This window comes from Clarias gariepinus, chromosome 8, assembly GCF_024256425.1.
Source record: "Clarias gariepinus isolate MV-2021 ecotype Netherlands chromosome 8, CGAR_prim_01v2, whole genome shotgun sequence".
Taxonomy (NCBI): domain Eukaryota; kingdom Metazoa; phylum Chordata; class Actinopteri; order Siluriformes; family Clariidae; genus Clarias; species Clarias gariepinus.
In genome coordinates, this window is record NC_071107.1 from 37755001 (window position 1) to 37779533 (window position 24533).

At 44.4% G+C, this 24533-nt stretch overlaps 1 protein-coding gene across 2 annotated transcripts in view; it reads right to left on the reverse strand.

Moving 5' to 3' along the window:
- si:dkey-157l19.2 (uncharacterized protein KIAA1522 homolog) overlaps positions 1–17546 on the reverse strand; it is a 28410-nt gene extending 10864 nt beyond the window's left edge. For both annotated transcript variants that reach the window (XM_053502027.1, XM_053502028.1), the window contains exons 1-2: positions 17355–17546; positions 6743–6988 (exon numbers count right to left, since the gene is read on the reverse strand). In XM_053502027.1, the coding sequence (XP_053358002.1) occupies positions 6743–6980 (238 nt within the window). In that variant the 5' untranslated portion in view covers positions 6981–6988; positions 17355–17546. The remainder of the gene's footprint in view (positions 1–6742; positions 6989–17354) is intronic.
- Positions 17547–24533: the final 6987 nt, after the last annotated feature.

The following is a 24533-nucleotide window of genomic DNA, read 5'->3' on the forward strand; positions in this document are numbered from 1 at the left end:
TCTCTCCCCTCTGTGTCTCTCTCTCTCTCCCCGTGTCTCTCCCCCCCCGTGTCTCTCTCTCTCCTGTCTCTCTCTCTTTGTCTCTCTCTCCCCCTGTCTTTCTCTCTCTCTCCACCCGTCTCTCTTTCTGCCCCCTTGTTTCTTCCCTCTGTCTCTCTCTCTTCGCCTCCGTGTCTCTCTCTGTCCCCCCTGTCTCTCTGTCCCCCCCTGTCTCCCTGTCCCCCCCTGTCTCCCCTTGTCTCTTGCCCCCCTTGTCTCTCTCTCTTCCCCCCCTTGTCTCTCTCTCTTCCCCCTTGTCTCTCTCCCTCCCCCTGTGTCTCTCTCTCTCTCCCTCCCCCTGTGTCTCTCTCTCTCTCTCCCTCCCCTGTGTCTCTCTCTCTCCCTCCCCCTGTGTCTCTCTCTCTCTCTCCCCCCCCTGTGTCTCTCTCTCTCTCCCCCCCCTGTGTCTCTCTCCCTCTTCCCCCCCTGTGTCTCTCTCCCTCTTCCCCCTGTGACTCTCTCCCTCTTCCCCCTGTGACTCTCTCCCTCTTCCCCCTGTGACTCTCTCCCTCTTCCCCGTGTCTCTCTCTCTCCCCCGTGTCTCTCCCCCCCCTGTGTCTCTCCCCCTCTCCCCGCTGTGTCTCTCTCTCTCTCCTCCCTGTGTCTCTCTCTCTCTCTCTCCCCCCTGTGTCTCTCTCTCCCCCCTGTGTCTCTCTCTCCCCCCTGTGTCTCTCTCTCTCTCTCCCCCCTGTGTCTCTCTCTCTCTCTCCCCCCTGTGTCTCTCTCTCTCTCTCCCCCCTGTGTCTCTCTCTCTCCCCCCTGTGTCTCTCTCTCTCTCCCCCCTGTGTCTCTCTCTCTCTCCCCCCTGTGTCTCTCTCTCTCTCCCCCCGTGTCTCTCTCTCTCTCCCCCCTGTGTCTCTCTCTCTCTCCCCTCTGTGTCTCTCTCTCTCTCCCCTCTGTGTCTCTCTCTCTCTCCCCTCTGTGTCTCTCTCTCTCTCCCCGCTGTGTCTCTCTCTCTCTCTCCCCTCTGTGTCTCTCTCTCTCTCCCCGTGTCTCCCCCCCCGTGTCTCTCTCTCTCTCCCCTCTGTGTCTCTCTCTCTCTCCCCGTGTCTCTCCCCCCCACTGTGTCTCTCTCTCTCCCTCCCCCTGTGTCTCTCAACACTGTTCAGGAATGACCGGAATGTCCAAAGTGATGAAGCATAGACACAAATGGGCAGATGAATGCAAGGGAACAGGACTCATTGTGGGTTTGAACACACACACACACACACACACACACACACACACACAGAGCATCCCTCACAGGCTTTTTCCTTTGCATATTATAACTTCCTTCGGCAGTGTTTCATGAAAACAGATGAGTTTTAAACCATAGCGACACACACAGACACAGACACACACACAGACACACACAGCGTCACACCGCCACCGTGTTTATCCTCCACCTGAGATCAGCTTTTGTTCACACTGCAGCGTCGATTTCCTGAAGGAAGGAGATTCTGTTCCACAGGATGGAGAATAATGAACTCAAACACAGGACACTGGATACGTGTGTGTGTGTGTGTGTGTGTGTGTGTGTGTGCGCGCGTGTGCGCAAATCCGATTAATCATTAACATGCTGCGACTCTCAGGGTCGAACATCAAACACACACAGCTGCCGCTCAGTGATTAAAAAATCTATTCATCAGTAAGTGATCACGTCTGGATCAGGTTAACGTCATCACACGTCCTGAGAGCAAACATCACACACAGATCAGATAGAAAACACACACGCACAAATACACAGACACACAGACACACACACACACACACACACACACACACCATAAAACCTGATGAGGTGTACTGTTACAGGAAGAGGATGCCTGCTGCGGTGTTGCGATACGACTCACACATACACTGTAGCGTCTTAACAATTACAGCTTTGTAGTTATTAACGACCTCCAAATCTCTAATGAGTGTGTGTGTGTGTGTGTGTGTGTGTGTAGCTGCAACACACACACACACTCATTAGAGATTTGGAGGTCGTTAATACACTCGTCCCATCACCAGACTCTCTCTTCTCTCACGTGAAATGCGATAAACAAAAACAATAAAACGTGTCTTGTGACGTTAATGGATAAACACAGACGTGTAAAACCTCCTCGTCCTGAAGAAGGCGCCGGTGTGCAGAAACGTAACACACACACACACACACACACACACACACACACAAGCTTGATTAATTGCAGAACTTCTGAACAGTTGAACGGTGTGTTTGATTTCCGTGGCTGTGTTTGAGCAGAACATGTACGCCCTTATTTACATTACACACACACACACACACACACACACACACACACACACACACACACACACACAGCAACACCGCTTCAGGCTCTCACTGCGGTGTGTTGGGAAAAGACACGCAAGGAGACCCCGAGTGCAGTTCTCAGGCCCGGCTCTAGAACATGATATGAACAGTACAGTCTGTTCTGGAGGTCCGAACCTGCAACGCTGCAGAACCTAAAGAACCTCATTTACCGTTACCGTGCCGCTGCTTGTGTAGATCTGTGAGCTGATCAGAACCCGACTTTATCTGTGTGAGATCACCATGTGGAACCTGAGCTCTGTCTGAGATCACCGCGTGGAACCTGAGCTCTGTCTGAGATCACCGCGTGGAACCTGAGCTCTGTCTGAGATCACCGCGTGGAACCTGAGCTCTGTCTGAGATCACCGCGTGGAACCTGAGCTCTGTCTGAGATCACCGCGTGGAACCTGAGCTCTGTCTGAGATCACCATGTGGAACCTGAGCTCTGTCTGAGATCACCGCGTGGAACCTGAGCTCTGTCAGAGATCACCGCGTGGAACCTGAGCTCTGTCTGAGATCACCGCGTGGAACCTGAGCTCTGTCTGAGATCACCGCGTGGAACCTGAGCTCTGTCTGAGATCACCGCGTGGAACCTGAGCTCTGTCTGAGATCACCGCGTGGAACCTGAGCTCTGTCTGAGATCACCGCGTGGAACCTGAGCTCTGTCTGAGATCACCGTGTGGAACCTAAGCTCTGCCTGAGATCACCGTGTGGAACCTAAGCTCTGCCTGAGATCACCGTGTGGAACCTAAGCTCTGCCTGAGATCACCGTGTGGAACCTGAGCTCTGTCGGAGATCACCGCGTGGAACCTGAGCTCTGTCGGAGATCACCGCGTGGAACCTGAGCTCTGTCGGAGATCACCGCGTGGAACCTGAGCTCTGTCGGAGATCACCGCGTGGAACCTGAGCTCTGTCTGAGATCACCGCGTGGAACCTGAGCTCTGTCGGAGATCACCGCGTGGAACCTGAGCTCTGTCGGAGATCACCGCGTGGAACCTGAGCTCTGTCGGAGATCACCGCGTGGAACCTGAGCTCTGTCGGAGATCACTGCGTGGAACCTGAGCTCTGTCTGAGATCACCGCGTGGAACCTGAGCTCTGTCGGAGATCACCGCGTGGAACCTGAGCTCTGTCGGAGATCACCGCGTGGAACCTGAGCTCTGTCGGAGATCACTGCGTGGAACCTGAGCTCTGTCTGAGATCACCGTGTGGAACCTGAGCTCTGTCGGAGATCACCGCGTGGAACCTGAGCTCTATCGGAGATCACCGCGTGTTTTATGCTTTTGCACTAATCATCATCCAGGGTTCCAAACTAACAGGCCAGAGTTCCAGACTGCTAATGATGTAATGGTTCTACTTTACAAAATTCAGCTCAGGATTCTACATCTATCAAATCAGGGTTCTCCAAGTATCTGCTTTGGGTTCTCAAATTCTCAGCTCCAGTCCTGAGGCCCAAACCAGACGTGTGTGAGTGACAGTGTTTACACCGCGGCCCTCCAGACGGGTTCTGTGCTGCTCCTGTCTGTGTTTAGCAGTCTGACAGTCTACTGCACAAACATCAAAGCCCCGCTGTAGCTCTCTCACCATCTCTCTCTCACACACACACACACACACACACACACACACGCGCGCACACACACACGCGCACACACACGCGCACACACACACGCGCACACACACACACACACACACGCGCGCCTCCAGTAACCTGAACTCGGAGCTTATTTATTGTTATGGTTTATTATAATGTTGTTTAGAGATATTACAGTTTGTTCTTGTAGCCATGCATGCAAGGGTGTTTGTATGAAGGGCTGGGTGTGGCTGTGTGTGTGTGGGACTGTGTGTGTGTGGGACTGTGTGTGTGTGTGTGTGTGTGTGTGTGTGTGTGTGAGTGTGTGTGTGTGGCTGTGTGTGTGTGTGTGTGTGTGTGGCTGTGTGTGTGGGTGTGTGTGTGTGTGTGTGTGAGTGTGTGTGTGTGTGTGTGTGCGTGTGTGTGTGTGAGCGTGTGTGTGTGTGAGTGTGTGTGTGTGTGGGAGTGTGTGTGTGTGTGTGTGTGTGTGTGTGGATGGATTGTGCCTCCTGCATGAAGCAATTCAGGACAAACTTTAAGGTGTGGTTCTTCTACTAAAACCTGCCTGAGTTACAGCAATGTGGTGATAACGCGCGCACACACACACACACACACACACACACACACACACACACACACACACACAGACGCGCAAGCGCACACACACACGGAGACATTCCTTACAACCTCTCAAGGTTTACGTTCCCACTCAGGAGCGTCATGTCTTGGCAAAGCCACAGGAACAGGTTTACACCCTACTGCTCACGCTTGTGTGTGTGTGCGGGTGTGTGTGTGTGTGTGTGTGTGTGTGTGTGTGTGTGTGTGTGCGCGCTGATGATGGGGGATTTCCATTTTGATTTGAACACACACTAATATTTTTCTTTCTTTCTCTTTAATATTAACAAGGTCAGTAACGGTCCATTATCACAAAGCTCACACACACACACACACACACACACACACACACACACACACACACACGCCACTTACCACAGACTAGACTAGCACACCAAGGTTGTCCCTATGTGTGTGTGTATAATCTTGCAGAGGTCGAAGGTCAGACTGATGAGTCACACTGTTCAAATGTGACGCCCACAAAAAGCAAACACGCTGCAGGGCATTATGGGAAATCACAAACCAGAACGTTCTGTTGTCTGGGTGTTAAAACAAACAGAAACCAACATTCCCTCTGGTTCTGTGGAACGCAGTGTGTGTGTGTGTGTGTGTGTGTGTGTGTGTGTGTGTGTGTGTGTGTAATTAATTCTGTGGGAGTCTGAACTCCAGTATGTTGATTAAATCTTTCCCTTGTTGTCTGTTCCATGTGGTTTTTACACTACAGCGTTTCCCTCAACAACAGGTCTGAGCTCCAGCACGTCACAGGGTTCTAGAACACCAGGACAGAGAACCCAACGGGTCTGAGCTCCAGCATGTCACAGGGTTCTAGAACACCAGGACAGAGAACCCAACGGGTCTGAGCTCCAGCATGTCACAGGGTTCTAGAACACCAGGACAGAGAACCCAACGGGTCTGAGCTCCAGCATGTCACAGAGTTCTAGAACACCAGGACAGAGAACCCAACGGGTCTGAGCTGTGTTCTAAAAAACACAGTGTTCTAAAAAACAACAAAAAAAAAAAAACAAAGCCTGGGGTTATAGGATGCGCGCACACAGACACACATACACACACACACCTACACACACACACACACACTTGCTCATTCACACTGTTCCCACGGTGCCTAAGCATGCTCCTGCCCCGGGGCATTACGAGTGTTCCCTACACCAGGCGGCGCTACAGAGACTTCATTACTTCATCCAGATTCCTTGGAACAGTCTCGTGTGTCACATTACACAGCTGGAGTTATTATTAAATCACCTCTGAACATCTGCACAAGCCACATCTGTCCAATAAGAACACAGACAAACCCCGCCTCCACACACTGAATGCAGACAAACCCCGCCTCCACGCGCCTAACATAGCTAAACCCCGCCTCCGCACACTCAACACAGCTAAGCCCCGCCTCCACAGACCAAACGCAGCTAAGCCCCGCCTCCACACACTGAACACAGACAAACCCCGCCTCCACACACTGAACGCAGACAAACCCCGCCTCCACACACCTAACATAGCTAAACCCCGCCTCCGCACACTCAACACAGCTAAGCCCCCCGCTCCACAGACCGAACACAGCTAAACCCCGCCTCCACACGCCTAACATAGCTAAACCCCGCCTCCGCACACTCAACACAGCAAAACTCCGCCTCGACACAGCTAAACTCTGCCTCCACACATCTAAACTCCGCCTCCACATAGCTAAATTCCGCCTTGACACAGCTAAACTCCGCCTCCACATAGCTAAACCCCGCCTCCACACAGCTAATCTCCATCAACAAAGATCAAATACAGCTAATTTTAAATTTTCATTTAATTTTAGTTGTTGATTTTTAAATAAAACTACTTTCATGTGAAGCAGAATCTCAGAAAGTTAAAAATATCTGCAGAGAAACGTTCCTGTGTGTAATCGGACAGGTGTTGCCTGTAGGTAAAGGTATTTTCCCTTGGGTGGAGTGAGAGGTAGTTAAACAGTCAGGCTTATTCATGGTTGCTGTAGGTATTTTTATGTATGTTAAGCGATAGAAGTCAGCTGCGTGCAGATGTTTTTCCCGCGTGCAGATGTTTCCCCGCGTGCAGATGTTTTTCCCGCGTGCAGATGTTTCCCCGCGTGCAGATGTTTCCCCGTGTTAAGGTTTTCCCCAGATGCAGCTCATGCGCTTTACTTGTGTGTGCCGTGTCACGTACAGGTGTTGATATGTTCACAGCGTGACGTACAGGTGTTATTGTTTACCTGTGATGGTTGAAGGCAGTGGGAGGGGCACAGGTAATCCAGGTGTGAGCAGGTCGATGTTTATGTCTTTGTTTGGACGAAAGTTTTTCCTGCGGCGACCTTTGAACCAGCTGAACGCTCGGCCAATAGAGTGTCGCTTCCGTGATCGCTTGCCCCGCTTACTCTGTCGCTCCTGGGCAAAAACCTCCAGCATGTCCTTGGGAATCAAATCCCCCACCGACTCACGGCCGCTCGACATTACGCCACCTGGTGGAGAAAATTTACAGTTAGTTACAACTATTCTATACGGCTATTATTATTAGTACTACTAATGAGATACACCACAGCCTGCTGAACCCTGCGCTCTGATTGGTCAGAAGGTGTTGATTAATTCTCGATAACAGCAGCTGTGACACTAGTGCAGGTTTATATTAATGTGCTCACTCTGATTTGATATGGTTTCCATAGCAACGACTCGATCACCGTTCACAGGGACGTTTATGTTTAGTGGTGGTTAAGGCTGGTTGCACGTTCAGCAGCCACAACAAAGCCTTCACAGCTAGCACAAGAGACGGCTGAACCGCAAACCAAACTGTGTGTGTGTGTGTGTGTGTGTGTGTGTGTGTAAAAAGTATGTAGCAGTGCCGCAGTGGACCTACTGTACCATTTTAGGACAGAATGTGATTTAGAACATGCAGCTGCACAGAACCTCTCCCTTCATTCCTAAGTCTGCAGTCACACACACACTCCACCCTTTACTCCACAAACACACACACACAAACTTAATAAACAGACATTATCATGCCCTGACACATTCTCATGCATAAGGTTAATAATCTGAAATACAGAGAGAGAGAGAGAGAGAGAGAGAGACAGGGAGAGAGAGAGAAAGAGAGAGAGAGAGAGACAGGGAGAGAGAGAGAGAGAGACAGGGAGAGAGAGAGAAAGAGAGAGAGAGAGAGAGAGAGAGAGGGAGAGAGAGAGAGACAGGGAGAGAGAGAGAGAGAGGGAGAGAGAGAGAGAGAGAGAGAGACAGGGAGAGAGAGAGACGGAGAGAGAGACAGGGAGAGAGAGAGAGACAGGGAGAGAGAGAGACGGAGAGAGAGACAGGGAGAGAGAGAGAGAGAGAGAGAGAGAGAGAGAGAGAGAGAGAGAGAGAGAGAGAGAGAGAGAGAGAGACAGGGAGAGAGAGAGACAGGGAGAGAGAGAGACAGGGAGAGAGAGAGACAGGAGTATTGTTTGGGAAAAGGGTGTGGAAAGGTACTTCAAGCTTGATCAGGATTAAAAAGCTCTCAACACACACACACACACACACACACACACACACACACACACGATGCATCACAAAAGACTGTAAACCTGAGAAAGCATTCTCTCTCTCCCTGTCTCTCTCTCTCTCTCTCTCTCTCTCTCTCTCTCTCGAACACACACACACTTTATTTTGCACCCTCACTCAGTGTTATCACCTCACAGCAACACCTCCTGCATCTCCCAGACATCTCAGTCTGTCTGTAGTAAAAAAGTAAGTTTTACGCTGCAACCACACACACACAATAACTTAGAGACAACCGAAAATTATCACACACATGTTGCATCGTGAGTTTCTCGTTTGTACGTCCAGTAAAGAAGTTAAATGAACTTGAATGCTACTGTAGCTAGCACGTTAGCAGAGCTGAAAACAGACGAACATAAAGAACTGAAGAGTTTAGAGTGAAAGTGAGTCAGTGATAGAACAGACATCCACCCACGCACACCCGCACATCCACAAACCTCCACCCACACACCCACTCGCACACAAGCACACCCACACAAACACGCACGTGCGCGCACAAACACACAAACACTCGCGCACACACGCGCACACAAACACTCGCGCGCGCATGCACACACAAACACTCGCGCGCACACGCACACACAAACACTCGCGCGCACACGCACACACAAACACTCGCGCGCACACGCACACACAAACACTCGCGCGCACACGCACACACAAACACTCGCGCGCACACGCACACACAAACACTCGCGCGCACACACACAAACACTCGCGCACACAAACACTCGCACGCGCGCACACAAACACTCGCACGCGCGCACACAAACACACTTACTCACACACTCACTCACACTTAATAAAGAAACATCATAATCTGTTGATAATAAATGGTGTTTATAAAACTGTTGTATAAAAGCGATATCACAGGAGGCCACGCTGTTGTACTGAATATCGACACAGCTTTAATATCTTCAGTACACGACCACGCCCTCGCGCCTAAACTGCATCCTGGCTGTGCTGATATTTAGTACGACAGCATGACCTTGAGTGTGAAATCACTTTTATACAACAGTTCTACAATAGGGTTGCGCGATAATGCCCATTGTCATATCGTCCTATCGTCAGCCTGTAAGATCGCCGATACACGATAGTAGTCAAAGCCCAGGGATTCTGCGTGCTGTCGCGTTGTATTCAGAGAGTAGTACATATTTTTGTGGTTATTTTTTTTTTTCATTTCATGTCTGTTGTTTTATCGATAAATCTGCTCATATCTGCGCACGCGTTTATCAGCCTTTTGATCAAAAAGTTGCACGCGCAACTCACTTTCACTTTGCACAAGGCAGTGTTTATTGTTTAGTGTATATTTAAAGCGCATAAACACAATAAAACAATTGTTTTAGGCTAACATATCATACCTCATTGTAGTTTTTTTGCACACACGCGCGGGTGCGTTACAATAATAATAAGGAAAAATCACAATAATAAATTCGGAGCAGTACTACTAATAATAATTATACTGAATGAAGAAAGCGCCGTCGAAGAAGTATCATCACTGAAGGAGAGAAGAAAATGAAGAATTAATACATATCAGTATTTACAGTTTGAGCTCGACACGTTTATGAGCTCTGTCGCTTGCTGTCAATGGGTGACTAGGAGAGAGAACACATTTTCGGCTTCAGTAGACACACAATACTTCAGACTGAAACACGACTGCCCCCTACAGGTAATGAAGGGCATTTTCACAGCTTGCCGTGCGCAGCCGTGGCAAGTCACGGGATTCCTTTTCTTGAAACGTGGGTTTTTAATGGCGACATCTGTATCGTCCATATAGCTGACTATCGTCGATAGACGAGACTATCGTCGATAGACAATAGTATCGTCTATCGGCACAACCCTATTCTACAAACACCATTTATTAATCTTAAACACACACCCACCCGCACACCAACAAACCTCCTCCCGCACAACCACACAGACACCCACCCACACACACCCGCACACCCACAAACCCACCCGCCCAACCATGCACACACAAGCACACCCGCACACACACCATCTGCCTGGTTGAAAAAAATTACAAGACCCATCCCTCTGTAAACCCCCCCCCCTTACCCCCCTCCCCCTTTACTTTAATAATGCTGTGTATTATGTAAAAATTTGGCATAGAAATGAAATATTAAAACACTGTACATATGATTATTCACTGATTATAAATAAAAGTGATTAGCCAATCAGAATTCAATATTTATACCTGGATACTGTGCGGCTGCTTTTTCGGCAAATCACATCGTACTACTTGCAAAATCCAAATGTCGTCACCTTTCCCCGTTTGCTTGTCCCCCAGCTTGAGCAACACTGTTCACATTTTCGCAGCGACCACGTGAACAGCTCGAGCACAGCTTCTGACATATTATAAAAAGAAGAGAACTGTAGGTGTGATACACACACACACACACACACACACACACACACACACAAATCCTCTCAGCGGAGACGCGACAAGAATGAAGGGTTCAGTTTAATACGGGAGGTTTAGAAATGACTGACAGCTTTAATGATTATAAAGACGAGTTCTTTACACAATTTGTGTTTCAGTCTCAGTTTAAAGAAGAGGTTTAGTTTCTTCATTAGACTTTGTGGCTTCACCTACACGCTCGGGTACAAAAGGGTCAAAAAGAGGTTTTTAAATGCCATAATAGTCATTTATTACTACAAAGTTATAATAGTTATTTGATGATATTTTACTAAATAAATAAAATTTACTGAATTTGACCACTGAGTATATTTTTTTATATTCAAATGTATCCAAATTGTTGTAGCTAGCATCAGTTAGCATGTCAGTGAACACACAGAACACTTAATGTTTAGCTAGATTTTAGCGAGCTGCCGCGTAAACGAAAAATGGGATGGACCAAATCTGAGGGAATAAAATTTTACCCACAGAAAACAAACCACGGACCAATTACATCACGGATTACATCACTCTGACTCATTCTGTCTCCATGGAGAACAACCAAAACAAACAGAGACACCGTGATAAGACTTTGAGTGGTTAACCTTTGAGCGCTCGTCTCCACACCGCGCAGAAACGCAACAGCGCTCACCTGGTGATCCATCTGGAACTTTCCAGCATCATCTGAAGCCCGTCCAATCCATTACGGTGTCCCAGAGACACGTGTGTGAGGGTGTGGCCTTTAAAGAGTGTGGTGTCATATGTTAACTGCTAGTTGGCACATTAGTGTGAGACGCACACACACACACACACACACACACAGTCAATTAAGTCATGTTATCATCACTGTGTCGCTAATCTTTGCGTGCTAAGAATAAAAACAAGTGATGTACAGCAAAGGTGTGTGTGTGTGTGTGTGTGTGTGTGTGTGTGTGTGTGTGTGTGTGTGTGTTTGTGTTTGTGTGTGCCTCGTCAGGTTAGCGGTGGCTAAATTACACTGCTGCTCAACTGACAATTGCAGCAGCTAAACACCATATATTCAAATAGCTAATGTTCATGTGTAAATAACACAGCATGGCCACACACACACTTACACTCACACACACGCACTCACACGCACTCACACTAAGTTAATGACCAGAACAACTTAGTGATGTTTAATGTTGTTGGAATGTCACATTAATTTAAAATATTTTCAACACACACACACACACACACACACACACACACCTAATACACACATACCAAACACATACACACCTAAAACACACACCTCTACACAGATTCACACACAGAAGTTGTAATAATGCTATTGTCTGAATGCTAACATGCTGACTCCCTATACGGTTCAATCTGTTCATAAAACCTACACACACACTCAGAGTCACTTACTCACTCGCACACACTCACACACACTCGCTCGCAACCTCGCACGCACTCTCAAACACTCACCCGCATACACAAATTCTCTCACAAACTCTCACAAACACTCTTGCACGCGCACACACTCGCGCACAACTACACCCGCAAGACTACACATCTACACCCGCACAACTACACCCGCAAGACTACACATCTACACCCGCACAACTACACCCGCAAGACTACACATCTACACCCGCACAACTACACATCCACAACCGCACAACTACACCCGCAAGACTACACATCTACACCCGCAAGACTACACATCTACACCCGCACAACTACACATCTAAAACCGCAAGACTATACATCTACGCCCGCACAACTACACCCACAAGTCTACACATTTACACCCGCACAACTACACATCCACAACCGCACAACTACACCCACAAGTCTACACATCTACACCCGCACAACTACACTCACAAGACTACACATCTACACCCGCAAGACTACACATCTACACCCGCACAACTACACATCTAAAACCGCAAGACTATACATCTACGCCCGCACAACTACACCCACAAGTCTACACATTTACACCCGCACAACTACACATCCACAACCGCACAACTACACCCACAAGTCTACACATTTACACCTGCACAACTACACCTGCAAGACTACACATCTACACCCGCACAACTACACCCGCAAGACTACACATCTACACCCGCACAACTACACCCGCAAGACTACACATCTACACCCGCACAACTACACCCGCAAGACTACACATCTACACCCGCACAACTACACCCGCAAGACTACACATCTACACCCGCACAACTACACCCGCAAGACTACACATCTACACCCGCAAGACTACACATCTACACCCGCACAACTACACATCTAAAACCGCAAGACTAAACATCTACGCCCGCACAACTACACCCACAAGTCTACACATTTACACCCGCACAACTACACATCCACAACCGCACAACTACACCCACAAGTCTACACATCTACACCCGCACAACTACACTCACAAGACTACACATCTACACCCGCAAGACTACACATCTACACCCGCACAACTACACATCTAAAACCGCAAGACTATACATCTACGCCCGCACAACTACACCCACAAGTCTACACATTTACACCCGCACAACTACACATCCACAACCGCACAACTACACCCACAAGACTACACATCTACGCCCGCACAACTACACCCACAAGTCTACACATTTACACCCGCACAACTACACATCCACAACCGCACAACTACACCCACAAGTCTACACATTTACACCTGCACAACTACACCTGCAAGACTACACATCTACACCCGCACAACTACACCCGCAAGACTACACATCTACACCCGCACAACTACACCTGCAAGACTACACATCTACACCCGCACAACTACACCCGCAAGACTACACATCTACACCCGCACAACTACACCGGCTGCACACCACCACAGTTACACCCTTACACGCACACCAGGACCTGTTGTAGTGCTCCCTGTAAAGACCAGGGTTTTCTGCAGTGGTGTTTTGACAAACCCAGATGTTCCGCTACAGAAACACGAGTGTGTGACGGTGACGTCGCCTCCGTTTCCTCTAACAGCACATCCTTAGTGTGTTATTTCCTAAAAATTATTACAATTAAATTATTATGATATTAAATTTGTAAGTCTTAGTGTCTACATCACTGTACCTCATCTCTCTCTCTCTCTCACACACACAAATTAGCTCTATTCCTGCGCTGCGTGTCACAGTGCACTGTTAAACATGCTGTATCAGTTACACAAAATTTAAATGTGTGTGTGTGTTAGGGTCGTCCAGTTGTGTGTGTGCGTGTGTGCGTGTGCATGTGTGCGCGTGTGTCTGTATACCATTTTTCCGGTTGCCTTTGTCCAAATGTGCTGAAGGGAAATCAGACACACCCGTATGATTTTGGGTCTCCAGGTAAATGCGCACACACACACACACACACACACAGACACAGACACACACACACACACACACATATATATATCTTCCCCCTGCTTTTGTCATGAGCTGTACACACTGGAGAGAGTTTGCAATTGTGTTTCTGTATGATGAGCGACGCATCAGATGTCAGTGTGTATAAAAAACACAGCCTGAGGAGTGTGAGATCTGATCAGTGTTTTCTGTTTAATACTGTGTGTATAACAGAGAGAGAGAGAGAGTAAAATCAATTAGTCAGCGATTAAATTGTTGTGTTTGTGTGTGTGTGTGTGTGTATGTGTGTGTGTGTTGTCTAAAGCCCTTTTAGACCCCACAAACCTGGGCAACAACAAATATCATCTGCTCAGTGAGGCTGACTCGGCTGGGGCAGAGGGGTACCAATACTTTATACACATTACACCTGGTATCACCAATAACAGCTGATTAGTAACAACTCATCAGTCACAGCTTGTCAATCACCACACATCAAAGATTATTCTTCATTGTAATGTCTGATTCATTTTATTAGAAATTATAATAATTATATATTAGTGTGTGTGTGTATATATATACACACTATATATATACACACACACACACACACACACACAGTATATATATGTGGAGTGTGTGTGTGTGTTTTGGCAGATGGAGAAGACACTGCAGTATGAAGCTGTTCTTTTGCAAGTAAGTTATTCTTTTTCTGTAAAGTCATGTGATTATTGTTGCTGCATCTGATTGGTGGAACAGTCATGCTGTAGATCCACCGGCTGCATGTGTAGAACAAACGGTTATAAAAGTAACGAGTCGAGTGGAGCCGAATGTAGGGGAGTGAGAGGAGTGTTTCTTCTTCACAAATCTACTCAAGTACAAGTTACAAGTCCGGTGCAGTAAAACTACTCATAGAAGAACATTTACTTCAAAAAGTTACTCAAGTTAATGTAACAGAGTAAATGTAACTCATTACTAAACACCTGTGATAATAACACACCATCTTATATCAGCTCCAGAATATAGAAAACATCGTCTCATATACAGCACACTCCAAGGGTTTTATATCCAAAATATACATTTACACACACACACACACACACACACACACACCCTAACACACACACACACACCCTAACACACACACACACACACACCATAACACACATAGACACACACACACTATATCGCTTTATTCTGTATACAGGGTCGCAGGGGGCGGAGCCTATCCCAGGAGACTTCGGGCATGGTCACCAAGCACGGGGAGAACATACACACTCCATGCACACAGAGATGGGAATCAGGTCTGGCTGGGAATCGAACTCAGACCCTGGAGGTGCAAGGTGACTAAAAGTGTTAACCACTACACCACCACCGCCTCAAAGTAAAACTTGTAAAACTTGTAAAACTTGAGTATTTTGCAACAAGAAACATGTAGTTTATATTTTCTGCAGAAACTCTGGTGTGTTCCTGATGAGTTTTAAGTTTTAGGAATTATTAAGTTTTAGCCTAATAATGTAAAAAGTTCATTAGATTTTGACACCCTATTATCCGAAGATCGCTGGTTCGGTTCCCGGGTGATGCTGTAACCTCTCGCAGCCGGAGGTCTAGAGAGAGCTGATTGGCCGAGCTCTCTCAGAGGGGAGGGGTGAGAGGTACTTAGTGCTCCCACATTAATCACGACTCTACAGCCAATCAGGGGCGTCTGTGAGCTCGCGCACGCGGAAGGAGTGGATAGCGCTGTCCTCTGAGTGTGTTACTCCGCCCCTAACAGTGTGCGAGTGAGCAGTGACACCACCTGGTTTGGAGGAAACATGTGATAGTCTTCTGCCCTCCTGACTGAGTGGTGGTAGTAGCCTTAATGTGGAGCCCCCTAGTGACGGGGAGGAATTGTACACAATTAAAAATAGAGAGAAAATCGGGAGGAAAATATTTTTAAAAATGATAAACGGACCAAATGATTAGAGTCAGAATACACACACACATACACACATACACACACACACACACACACGTGAACTCTCAGACACACACACACTCACACTGCTCAACTCAGGGGGAATCTTAGTGAGAACAAGCCCACACACGCAGATGAACAGGTACAGAGACACACCCTTCAACAACAATACACTCACCACACTGCTCCTACTGACTGTATCACTCTCTAACTCTCTCTCTCTCTCTCTCACACACACACACACACACACACACACACACACAAAGCACAAAAGCAAACTTTTTAAAATTCTTTCTAGCAAATAATTTGCTTCTGATTTGACATCGTGGTTTGGACACTATGAAACACACTGTCACATGCACACGCACGGAGACACACACACGAACACACGTGCATGCACACTCATGCATGTGCATATGTGCGCACACACACACACACAAACACACAAAAGCTGAATGGCAAAAACTCCTGTCTGCCATCCTAAAGTAGCTAACACTTTTCCATCACACACACACACACACACACACACACACACACTGGCAGATGAAGGAAGTTGATGGAAAGATAAAAGATATCTTTCATTGGAACTGTTTTCACCGTCTGTATAAAACACACATCGCTCAAAACTGAAACTCAAGGTGTCCTTGTTTTTTTGCTCTGTTTTCAGGTTTGTGTGTGTGTGTGTGTGTGTGTGTGTGTGATCCTGATGACAGCTATTACTCACTAACTGTTATGATGTCCTACACTAATGATCAGACCGGATACGTCACCACCATCATGATGATCATCACCACCACCTTCGTTCTCTGGAATTTCCTTCAAATTCAAATAAATTATCTATTTATTTTTTTTTTATCATCAACACCACCGTCATCATCACAGTCTGTCCCCGTCCCCATCACACACACACACACACACACACTGAATCGGAGGCGACTAAGTAAGAGATTTCGAGTTAAAGTCACGGCTCTAGAATGAAACTAACAGTAAAAACGTTGGAATATTTCGCAGCGTCACAGACGAGGACCTCAGGTGTGTGTTGGTGCGAAACGTCACACTGCAGAGGATCAGATGAGAAAAACAGGTTCGTCAGATTGAACTAGATTAGACTTGTAATTTAATCCCAATCAGACACTGTGTGTGTGTGTGTGTGTGTGTGTGTGTGTGTGTGTGTGTCTAAAAAAACAGTGTAAATTCCTGTGCAGATGAACTCACAGTCACACCCTTAAATGTAGACTGGGGCGAAAGTCTGCAACTCAAGTTCAGTCTAAATCTCACTGATCCCCAGAGTCTCTGATCATCTCAACCTCTGGGTCCAGTCACAAGCAAACAAACAAACAAACAAACAAACAAACAAGAACAAACTTTGCATTCCTGTGTCAAAGTTTACTGCAGTGAAAAAGTGACGGACTGTCTCTCTCACACACACACACACACACACTCACTCTCTCTCTCACACACACACACACACACACACACACACCGTCAGTGTGACTTCTCACAAACTCTTCAGGTTCTTTAACACTTGATTACACACATTGTTGCCTCCACAGTCTGAAAGTGAAACACACACACACACACACACACACCTGATTTCCCCGCAGTGCGCCTCTTAGTGATCTCGCGCGCAGTCCATGTGCCTCAGCCGTTTGATCCTCACGCACACACCGCGCGCGCTTCACCGTCAGGGTTCTCTTGCATGATGAACGCGCGCACACACACACACACACTCGCACGCGCTCTCACTCACACGCACAAACACAGTCCGAGCCTGCGCGCGCGCTGAGACTGACTGCACTGAGACACCTGTGAGCGTCACCCAGGTGAGAGAGAGAGAGAGAGGGGAAAGGGGGCGGGGTCAGGAGCGGGCTCCAGGCACCGCCCTCTGCTGCCACCTGGTGGCCAGTGAAATAAACCACAACAACAACAACAACAGGGACAAAATATTAAAACAGATAAAAATGCAAAACACTTGCAAAATCAAAGGTGGTTAAAGAACAATATATTAAAACATAAATATATATATATATATAATATGTAAATACTTTATTTGTAAGCATTTTTGTTGATCAGGTTAATTTGAAATGAAAGCATCAATAACTGCTCAGTTGATGATCAAAGGGAGAATGTGTGAGCAGCTCATTAATCACACACTGATTATGTCTTTATTTCATATTATAATTTTCCTGTGATTCTGTTCATCATCATTGTGTTTTAGTAGGAATGTTTACCTTCCATTTTGTCGTGATTATATTTGAGTTTATTGATGATCGTTACATTAATAAATACCTGATGAATGATTAGGAAACATTACTCATAAGTTTAAGATTTAAAGAGGAGTGTATTTTTTTTTATTAAATTTCATTTATAAATGACTGTGGTCCTTTAATGCTCCTTAAGTAAAACACTCTTATTGTTTGTGAAGAAGAGATTAGATACTCAGAAGTAGAGATTGTGTTTGTAATCATATATTTTTCTTTATCTTTTTAAATCTAGTTGTTTTCTGTTCTGTTGATATTATTATTTATTTATTTTAGGGTCAAGAATCACCCTGACCTATTAATCAGAGCCACAATCAGTGTCTCACGTGTTTAACCCTCTCAGCCCCTGAATCATCAGAGAAAGCGTTCTCAGGTCGTGTTGGAATGTGGCTGCAGAAGTGCAAGCCTTAATGATATTTATAAAAGAAAAAAAACATGTATGAAAGTTTACTGCTTCGCAATCTCATGATAACTTTGTGTTTGGACCGAAGCTCATTACATTCATAAAAGAAAAAAAAACACGGGACTTATGTCATAATTACATAATGACATCCTGATCTCATAATTATGACTTACTATCATATAATTATGGGATAATAAGTCATAATTCTGAGATCCTGATACTGGTAGATATTATCATTAGTATGTCAACACTGCACAGGTCTCTAAAGTGCTTAAGACTGTTCAGGAGGAAAAGCACATTCTGTCCTCCTCGAAGTGTCTCTCTTCCTTCAGGAGCAGGTCAACCTGTAACGATGTACGAGGGGCAGAACCACGCATACATACTCTGCAACATTCTGAACGGGCAGGTCCACAGAAAAGTCTGACAGACAGACAGAGAAAGTGTTTTGTTCAGAGACAGAGGCAAAGCCCCAGCCTCTGACTGTCTGAGAGAGAGGGAGTGAGAGAGAGAGGGAGTGAGAGAGAGAGAGAGAGAAAGCAGTTCCTGATTAATAATCCCCCGCTGTCTCCAAACCGAAAGGTCCTCCCGTGTGTATCATAAACACTCTCACAACAACCCCTATTCCACTGACCCCCTCTAAAGACCTGCGTTAGGGCTCTTACACACACATCATAACACTTCGGAACAAAACCAATATGGGATGCTTCATGGATACACAATCCAAAGGATGCAGTAACTTTCATTTCAGATGTCATGCACTAAAATGCCCCTTCCACAAACTGCCCCCCCCATCTCATTATTATGAGATAGTAAGTCATAATTATGAGATAAGTCCCTTGATCTTTTTTATTCGCTTCCGTATGTTTTAAATAAAGAGGAAAAAAATGGGTTCCTCCAGGAACAGTTTCCTCTAGCTTAAAGCTCCTTATTAATGTCTACATAAAACCAATAAAGCATTCCACTGTACAAGATTGAAAAACATTCAGTTCATATATATATATATATATATATTAATTAAAATATTTTTTATAAATTAAATATATTTTTTAAATAAAAGTGTAGTTAAGTACAGTAGTCTTTTTATAGTCTAGGTATTATTTAATTTGTATATGCATTACACTCTATCGGTTTCGATGTTTAAATGCAGTTATTCTACATGGCTCGTTGGTGTTTTATCTCTGTGTCATGGTCTTTATAAACTCCCTGTGACTCCTGACATTTTTTTAATTATAATTAATGGTTCTTATCTCCCAATCAATGCTTTATTTTGTGTAAATATTCATACACATTTATGGGATAAAAAGAAACATATTTGCCAAATACAATTTTATGCCGTTTTATGTTTTAGTGTCTGTACCTTTTTTTTAAAAAAAAATCAAATCTTTTAATGATCTTAACTGTCATTCAGATGAAACTTGGCCAATTTAGATTTCACATGAAAAGATATGAACCTGAAAAAGTGTATTATTCTATAATGCATAATGAAGATATTGCAACATAAATTTGACATGGTTACAGACACTTTTTAAGTTTTTACCAAAAAAAAAAAACATCTCTCACACAAAGCACTTTTTAATGGTATATCTGTTAACAATAATTATCTGGCAGATTACAAAAATCAATTTTAACTGAAAAAGCAGTTTTTTTTTATGGCTACATAACATAAGGGTCTAATGTGTCTAATTTGGAGCATTTAAACAAAACCACTGTATTAGTAATTTTGTGTGAAAGGCCTTAAGAAAATTTTGACAGGTCACATGCTTCTAGAAGCTTACACCAATTTTAGTATCAATATTCAAAGAAATATAAATAATTCATATTTTAAATAATTATTGTTTGAAGAGTTACAGTACAATGCTGAAAAATGAGATCGGATATAAAAGCGCGTGTCATCATGTCCAGACTTCACTATCACCAAGACTGTGTCGAGGTGTCGAGCCGTGCGCGCGCTCGGCCTCCGCTGAGATTTAACGGACAATCAGTCGCCATCTTTCCGGATTATACTGCGAGTGTTGCCAAGGCCAGGGCTGCGTTTACCGCCATTTTATTGGTATTATTATTATTATTATCATCATTATTATTGTTGTTATTACTATTTTATTATATCTTTTAATTAATAATATAGCTCTTCCTTAATTGTGAGCTTGTGTTGATTAGTTGCAGTTTAAGAGAAGCGTCTAATATTATTGCCTTTGCTGGTGTCAATAGGCTTACGGTAACTGTTTTTCTTATTGTTATTACCATTATTATTACTATTGTTATAACTATCTTATTCCGCAGATTTTACGACATATCATAATGCGCTATTTGAGTAACTTTAGTATGGTGGGTTTGGCGGGAGCGTGAGCTGTTGGCTCTGTAGAGCTCCCAACACAAACACTTAATGTGTGGATTTGTTTTTGCAGGGTATTTTGTTCACCATGTTCTTGTAGGTGATGGGGGGGAGGGGGGTGGGGTTTTATCCGGGGTTTTTTTTTTCTACCAGACTTATTCTGTCAGATGTTCATGTTAATTTTCACTCACTTTCAAGTTGCTTTTATGGATTTCATACATATAAATACTTCCCCTTAAGATGACGGCTATCCAAACTTTTAAAGGGCTCAATGGCTGTTCAGTTAATTTCGTGAGCTGGAATGTTAAGTCACTTAACCATCCCGTGAAACGTAAAAAGGTATTTGCACATTTAAAACAACTTGATGCGGACATCGCATTTCTTCAGGAGACTCATTTACGTACAACGGATCATTTCCGGCTCGGAGGGATTTGGGCGGAACAGATATATCACTCCAATTTAAATTCAAAAGCTAGAGGTGTGGCCATACTCATCAAGAAAAATACACCATCCACTATGACTAATGTAGAGGCTGATTCCGTTTGGCGGTTTTGTAACCCAATTTCCAGAGAATATTCCTTCTTTTCTTCTGTTCATAAGACCTTTTCCCGTATAGATGCTTTTTTCCTAGACAAGAGACTTCTTCCTTTTATTACCAAATGTCATTATGGAGCTATAGTTATATCTGATCATGGTCCCCTAATTATGAAAATGCGTATCCCCAATACACAATCCAGCTACCGTCCCTGGAGGTTAAACTCCTTGCTTCTATCAGAGGAAGCTTTCACTGAATTCATTTCCTCTGAGATTGCATTATTTCTTGAGATCAATCAAACACCAGGGATGTCCTCTTCAACTATATGGGAGTCACTTAAGGCATATTTACGAGGCCAGATAATTTCATATTGTGCAAAGAAGAATAAAAATGACACTGCACGCTTTAAAGAACTGGCTGATGAGATACTGGAGCTAGATAGACTATATAGTTATCTACCCTCTGCAGACATAATGAAAAAGCGTATACTTTTGCAGACTGAGTTTGATCTCCTGTCAACAAGGCAGGCTGAATATCTTCTTTCTAAATCAAGACATATGTCCTATGAGCATGGGGACAAGACTGGGCGAACACTTGCTCATCAGCTAAAACAAAGAACTGCCAATCAGTCTATCCCTGTAATTAACAATGAGCAAGGTTTAAAAAATACTGATAGCCTTAAAATTAATGCATGTTTCCGAAATTATTATCAGTCACTATATACTTCCGATTCATGTGTCGATCCTCTTTTCCTGGAGGACTTTTTCAATAATATACATATCCCTTCTATAGACCCAGTGAATGTCGCTGAATTGGAAGAAAATCTCACGTTAAATCTTTTTTTAACATCAGACGACTTTTGAATATTCTTTATGGCCCCTCCCCACCTGGCACACCGGAGGTAGTTCTCTCATTGGATGCAGAAAAGGCATTTGACCGTGTGGAATGGGGTTATCTTTTTAATACTCTGGAGAGGTTTGGATTTGGTCGTGAGCTTATATCATGGATAAAACTTTTATACACGTCTCCATTAGCCGCTGTGCGTACTAATAACAGCATATCTGCTTATTTTGAGCTTCAACGTGGCACGAGGCAGGGATGCCCTCTGTCTCCACTTCTATTTGCAGTCGCAATGGAACCACTTGCTTTAACTCTGAGACAAAGAGCCGATATCCAGGGTATTCAACGGAACATATGGGATTGGAACATAAGGTGTCGCTTCATGCAGACGACATGTTATTGTACTTGTCACAACCCCTGACAAACTTACCCAAGTTAGTGACTCTACTTACAGAGTTTGGCAAAATATCTGGCTATAAAGTTAACATCCAGAAAAGTGAACTAATGCCTGTTGGTGATGGGGTCAGTCTGTCATCTTTAAGCTCAATTCCCCTTTAAGATTAGCCCTAAGAAATTTAAATACCTTGGGATTTGGGTTACGCATGATCATAAAGACTTGTTCGGAGCCAATTATCCACCTCTCTTATCCAATCTTAAACAGGATCTTGAGCGTTGGGACCACCTCCATCTCTCATTGGGTGGAAGAATTAATACAATAAAAATGAGTGTATCACCAAAGTTTTTGTATATTTTTCAGTGCCTTCCGTTATTTTTAACAAAATCTTACTTCTCCAAATTAAATAATCAGGTTTCAACCTTTATTTTGAACAAAAAAACACCAAGAATTAAAAGAATTATACTGCAGAGACCTCGTGCGAAAGGAGGGATGGCACTTCCAAATTTCATGTATTATTACTGGGCAGCCAATATAAGAGCGCTGTTGTTCTGGTTAAATAATGACATTAATCCCCATTTGGACAATTCTGGAGGGGGCCTCAGTTAGGCCCACTTCTCTAATAGCATTATTGTGTTCTAAAATACCATTTATTCAACCAATCTCTAGTTTGACCTCTAATCCAGTTGTTATACATTCAGTTAAAATCTGGAATCAATTCAGACTATCGTTTTCCCTTAAGGAGTTACCACAGGCTGCCCCAATGCTAAACATTACATGTTTGTTCCGTCTATGATGGATGATGCCTTTAAAGTTTGGGCTAGAAAGGGTTTGGTCTCATTGTCTGAACTCTATATTGATGGAAATTTTGCATCCTTCGAACAGTTGGTGCAGAAATACGACATTCCCAAATCACATTTTTATAGGTACTTGCAGCTTCGGAACTTTGTGGCATTGAATTCTAATAATTTCCCATCATGCCCTCCACTTTCTTTATTGGATTCAATATTTGAATGTAAATCAGTCCAAAAACAAACTATACACAGGATTTATAAAATACTCAGTATGTATGATTTAACACCCTTAGACTTACTCAGAAATAAATGGGAGACAGATTTAGATGAACCAATTTCAGAGGAAATCTGGCACAAAATAATACAAGGAATTTTCTCATCATCCATTTGCCTTAGACATGCTGTAATACAATTTAAGATTGTGCATCGTCTACACTGGTCAAAAGTCAGACTCTCTAAGATTAGAACTGATATAGACACCACATGTGACGGATGCAGACAGGCTCCTGCAACTCTGCTGCATATGTTCTGGACTTGTCCAAGACTCTACATGTTCTGGACCAATATTTTTGAGACTTTTTCTGGAGTATTTGGAGAGATAGTAGAGCCAACACCATTTGTTGCATTGTTTGGTGTGCCTCCAGAAAATACCAGTTTTAACCAAAGGGAAATTAAAATATTGGCCTTCTGTTCCCTTTTGGAGATTAATCCTGACTAAATGGAAAGATTCTGATCCACCAACATTTAGCCACTGGATAAGGGAGGTGATGTACTGTCTTAAACTGGAGAACATTAGGTACACAGTTAGAGGGTCTACTGACACATTTGATAGTATTTGGCAGTAACTTTTGCTGAGGTTATAAACGCAGATAAGATAGTACCGTAAAGGAAGTGTGTGTGAAGATTACTTATTATTATTATTTTTTTTAGACATCTGATTGTTATGGCATCCTTGTGTTTGTCTGGTGTTGGGGGGGATGGGAGGGTTTGGTTTTGTGTTCTCTTTTGTTGTGTTTTGTTGTGTTTTTTTTCTGTAAAGTTTGAAAATAATAAAAAAAACTTTGATCAAAAAAGAAGTAGCTTCTTTGGCTCACACATTTTCTGTATTATATGTATAACACACACACACAAAAAAAAAAATCAGCACCAGTACGTTGTTTTGGCTGATTACTCCTTTAAATTTGTGATGATTGGAATCTCGCCTCAGTG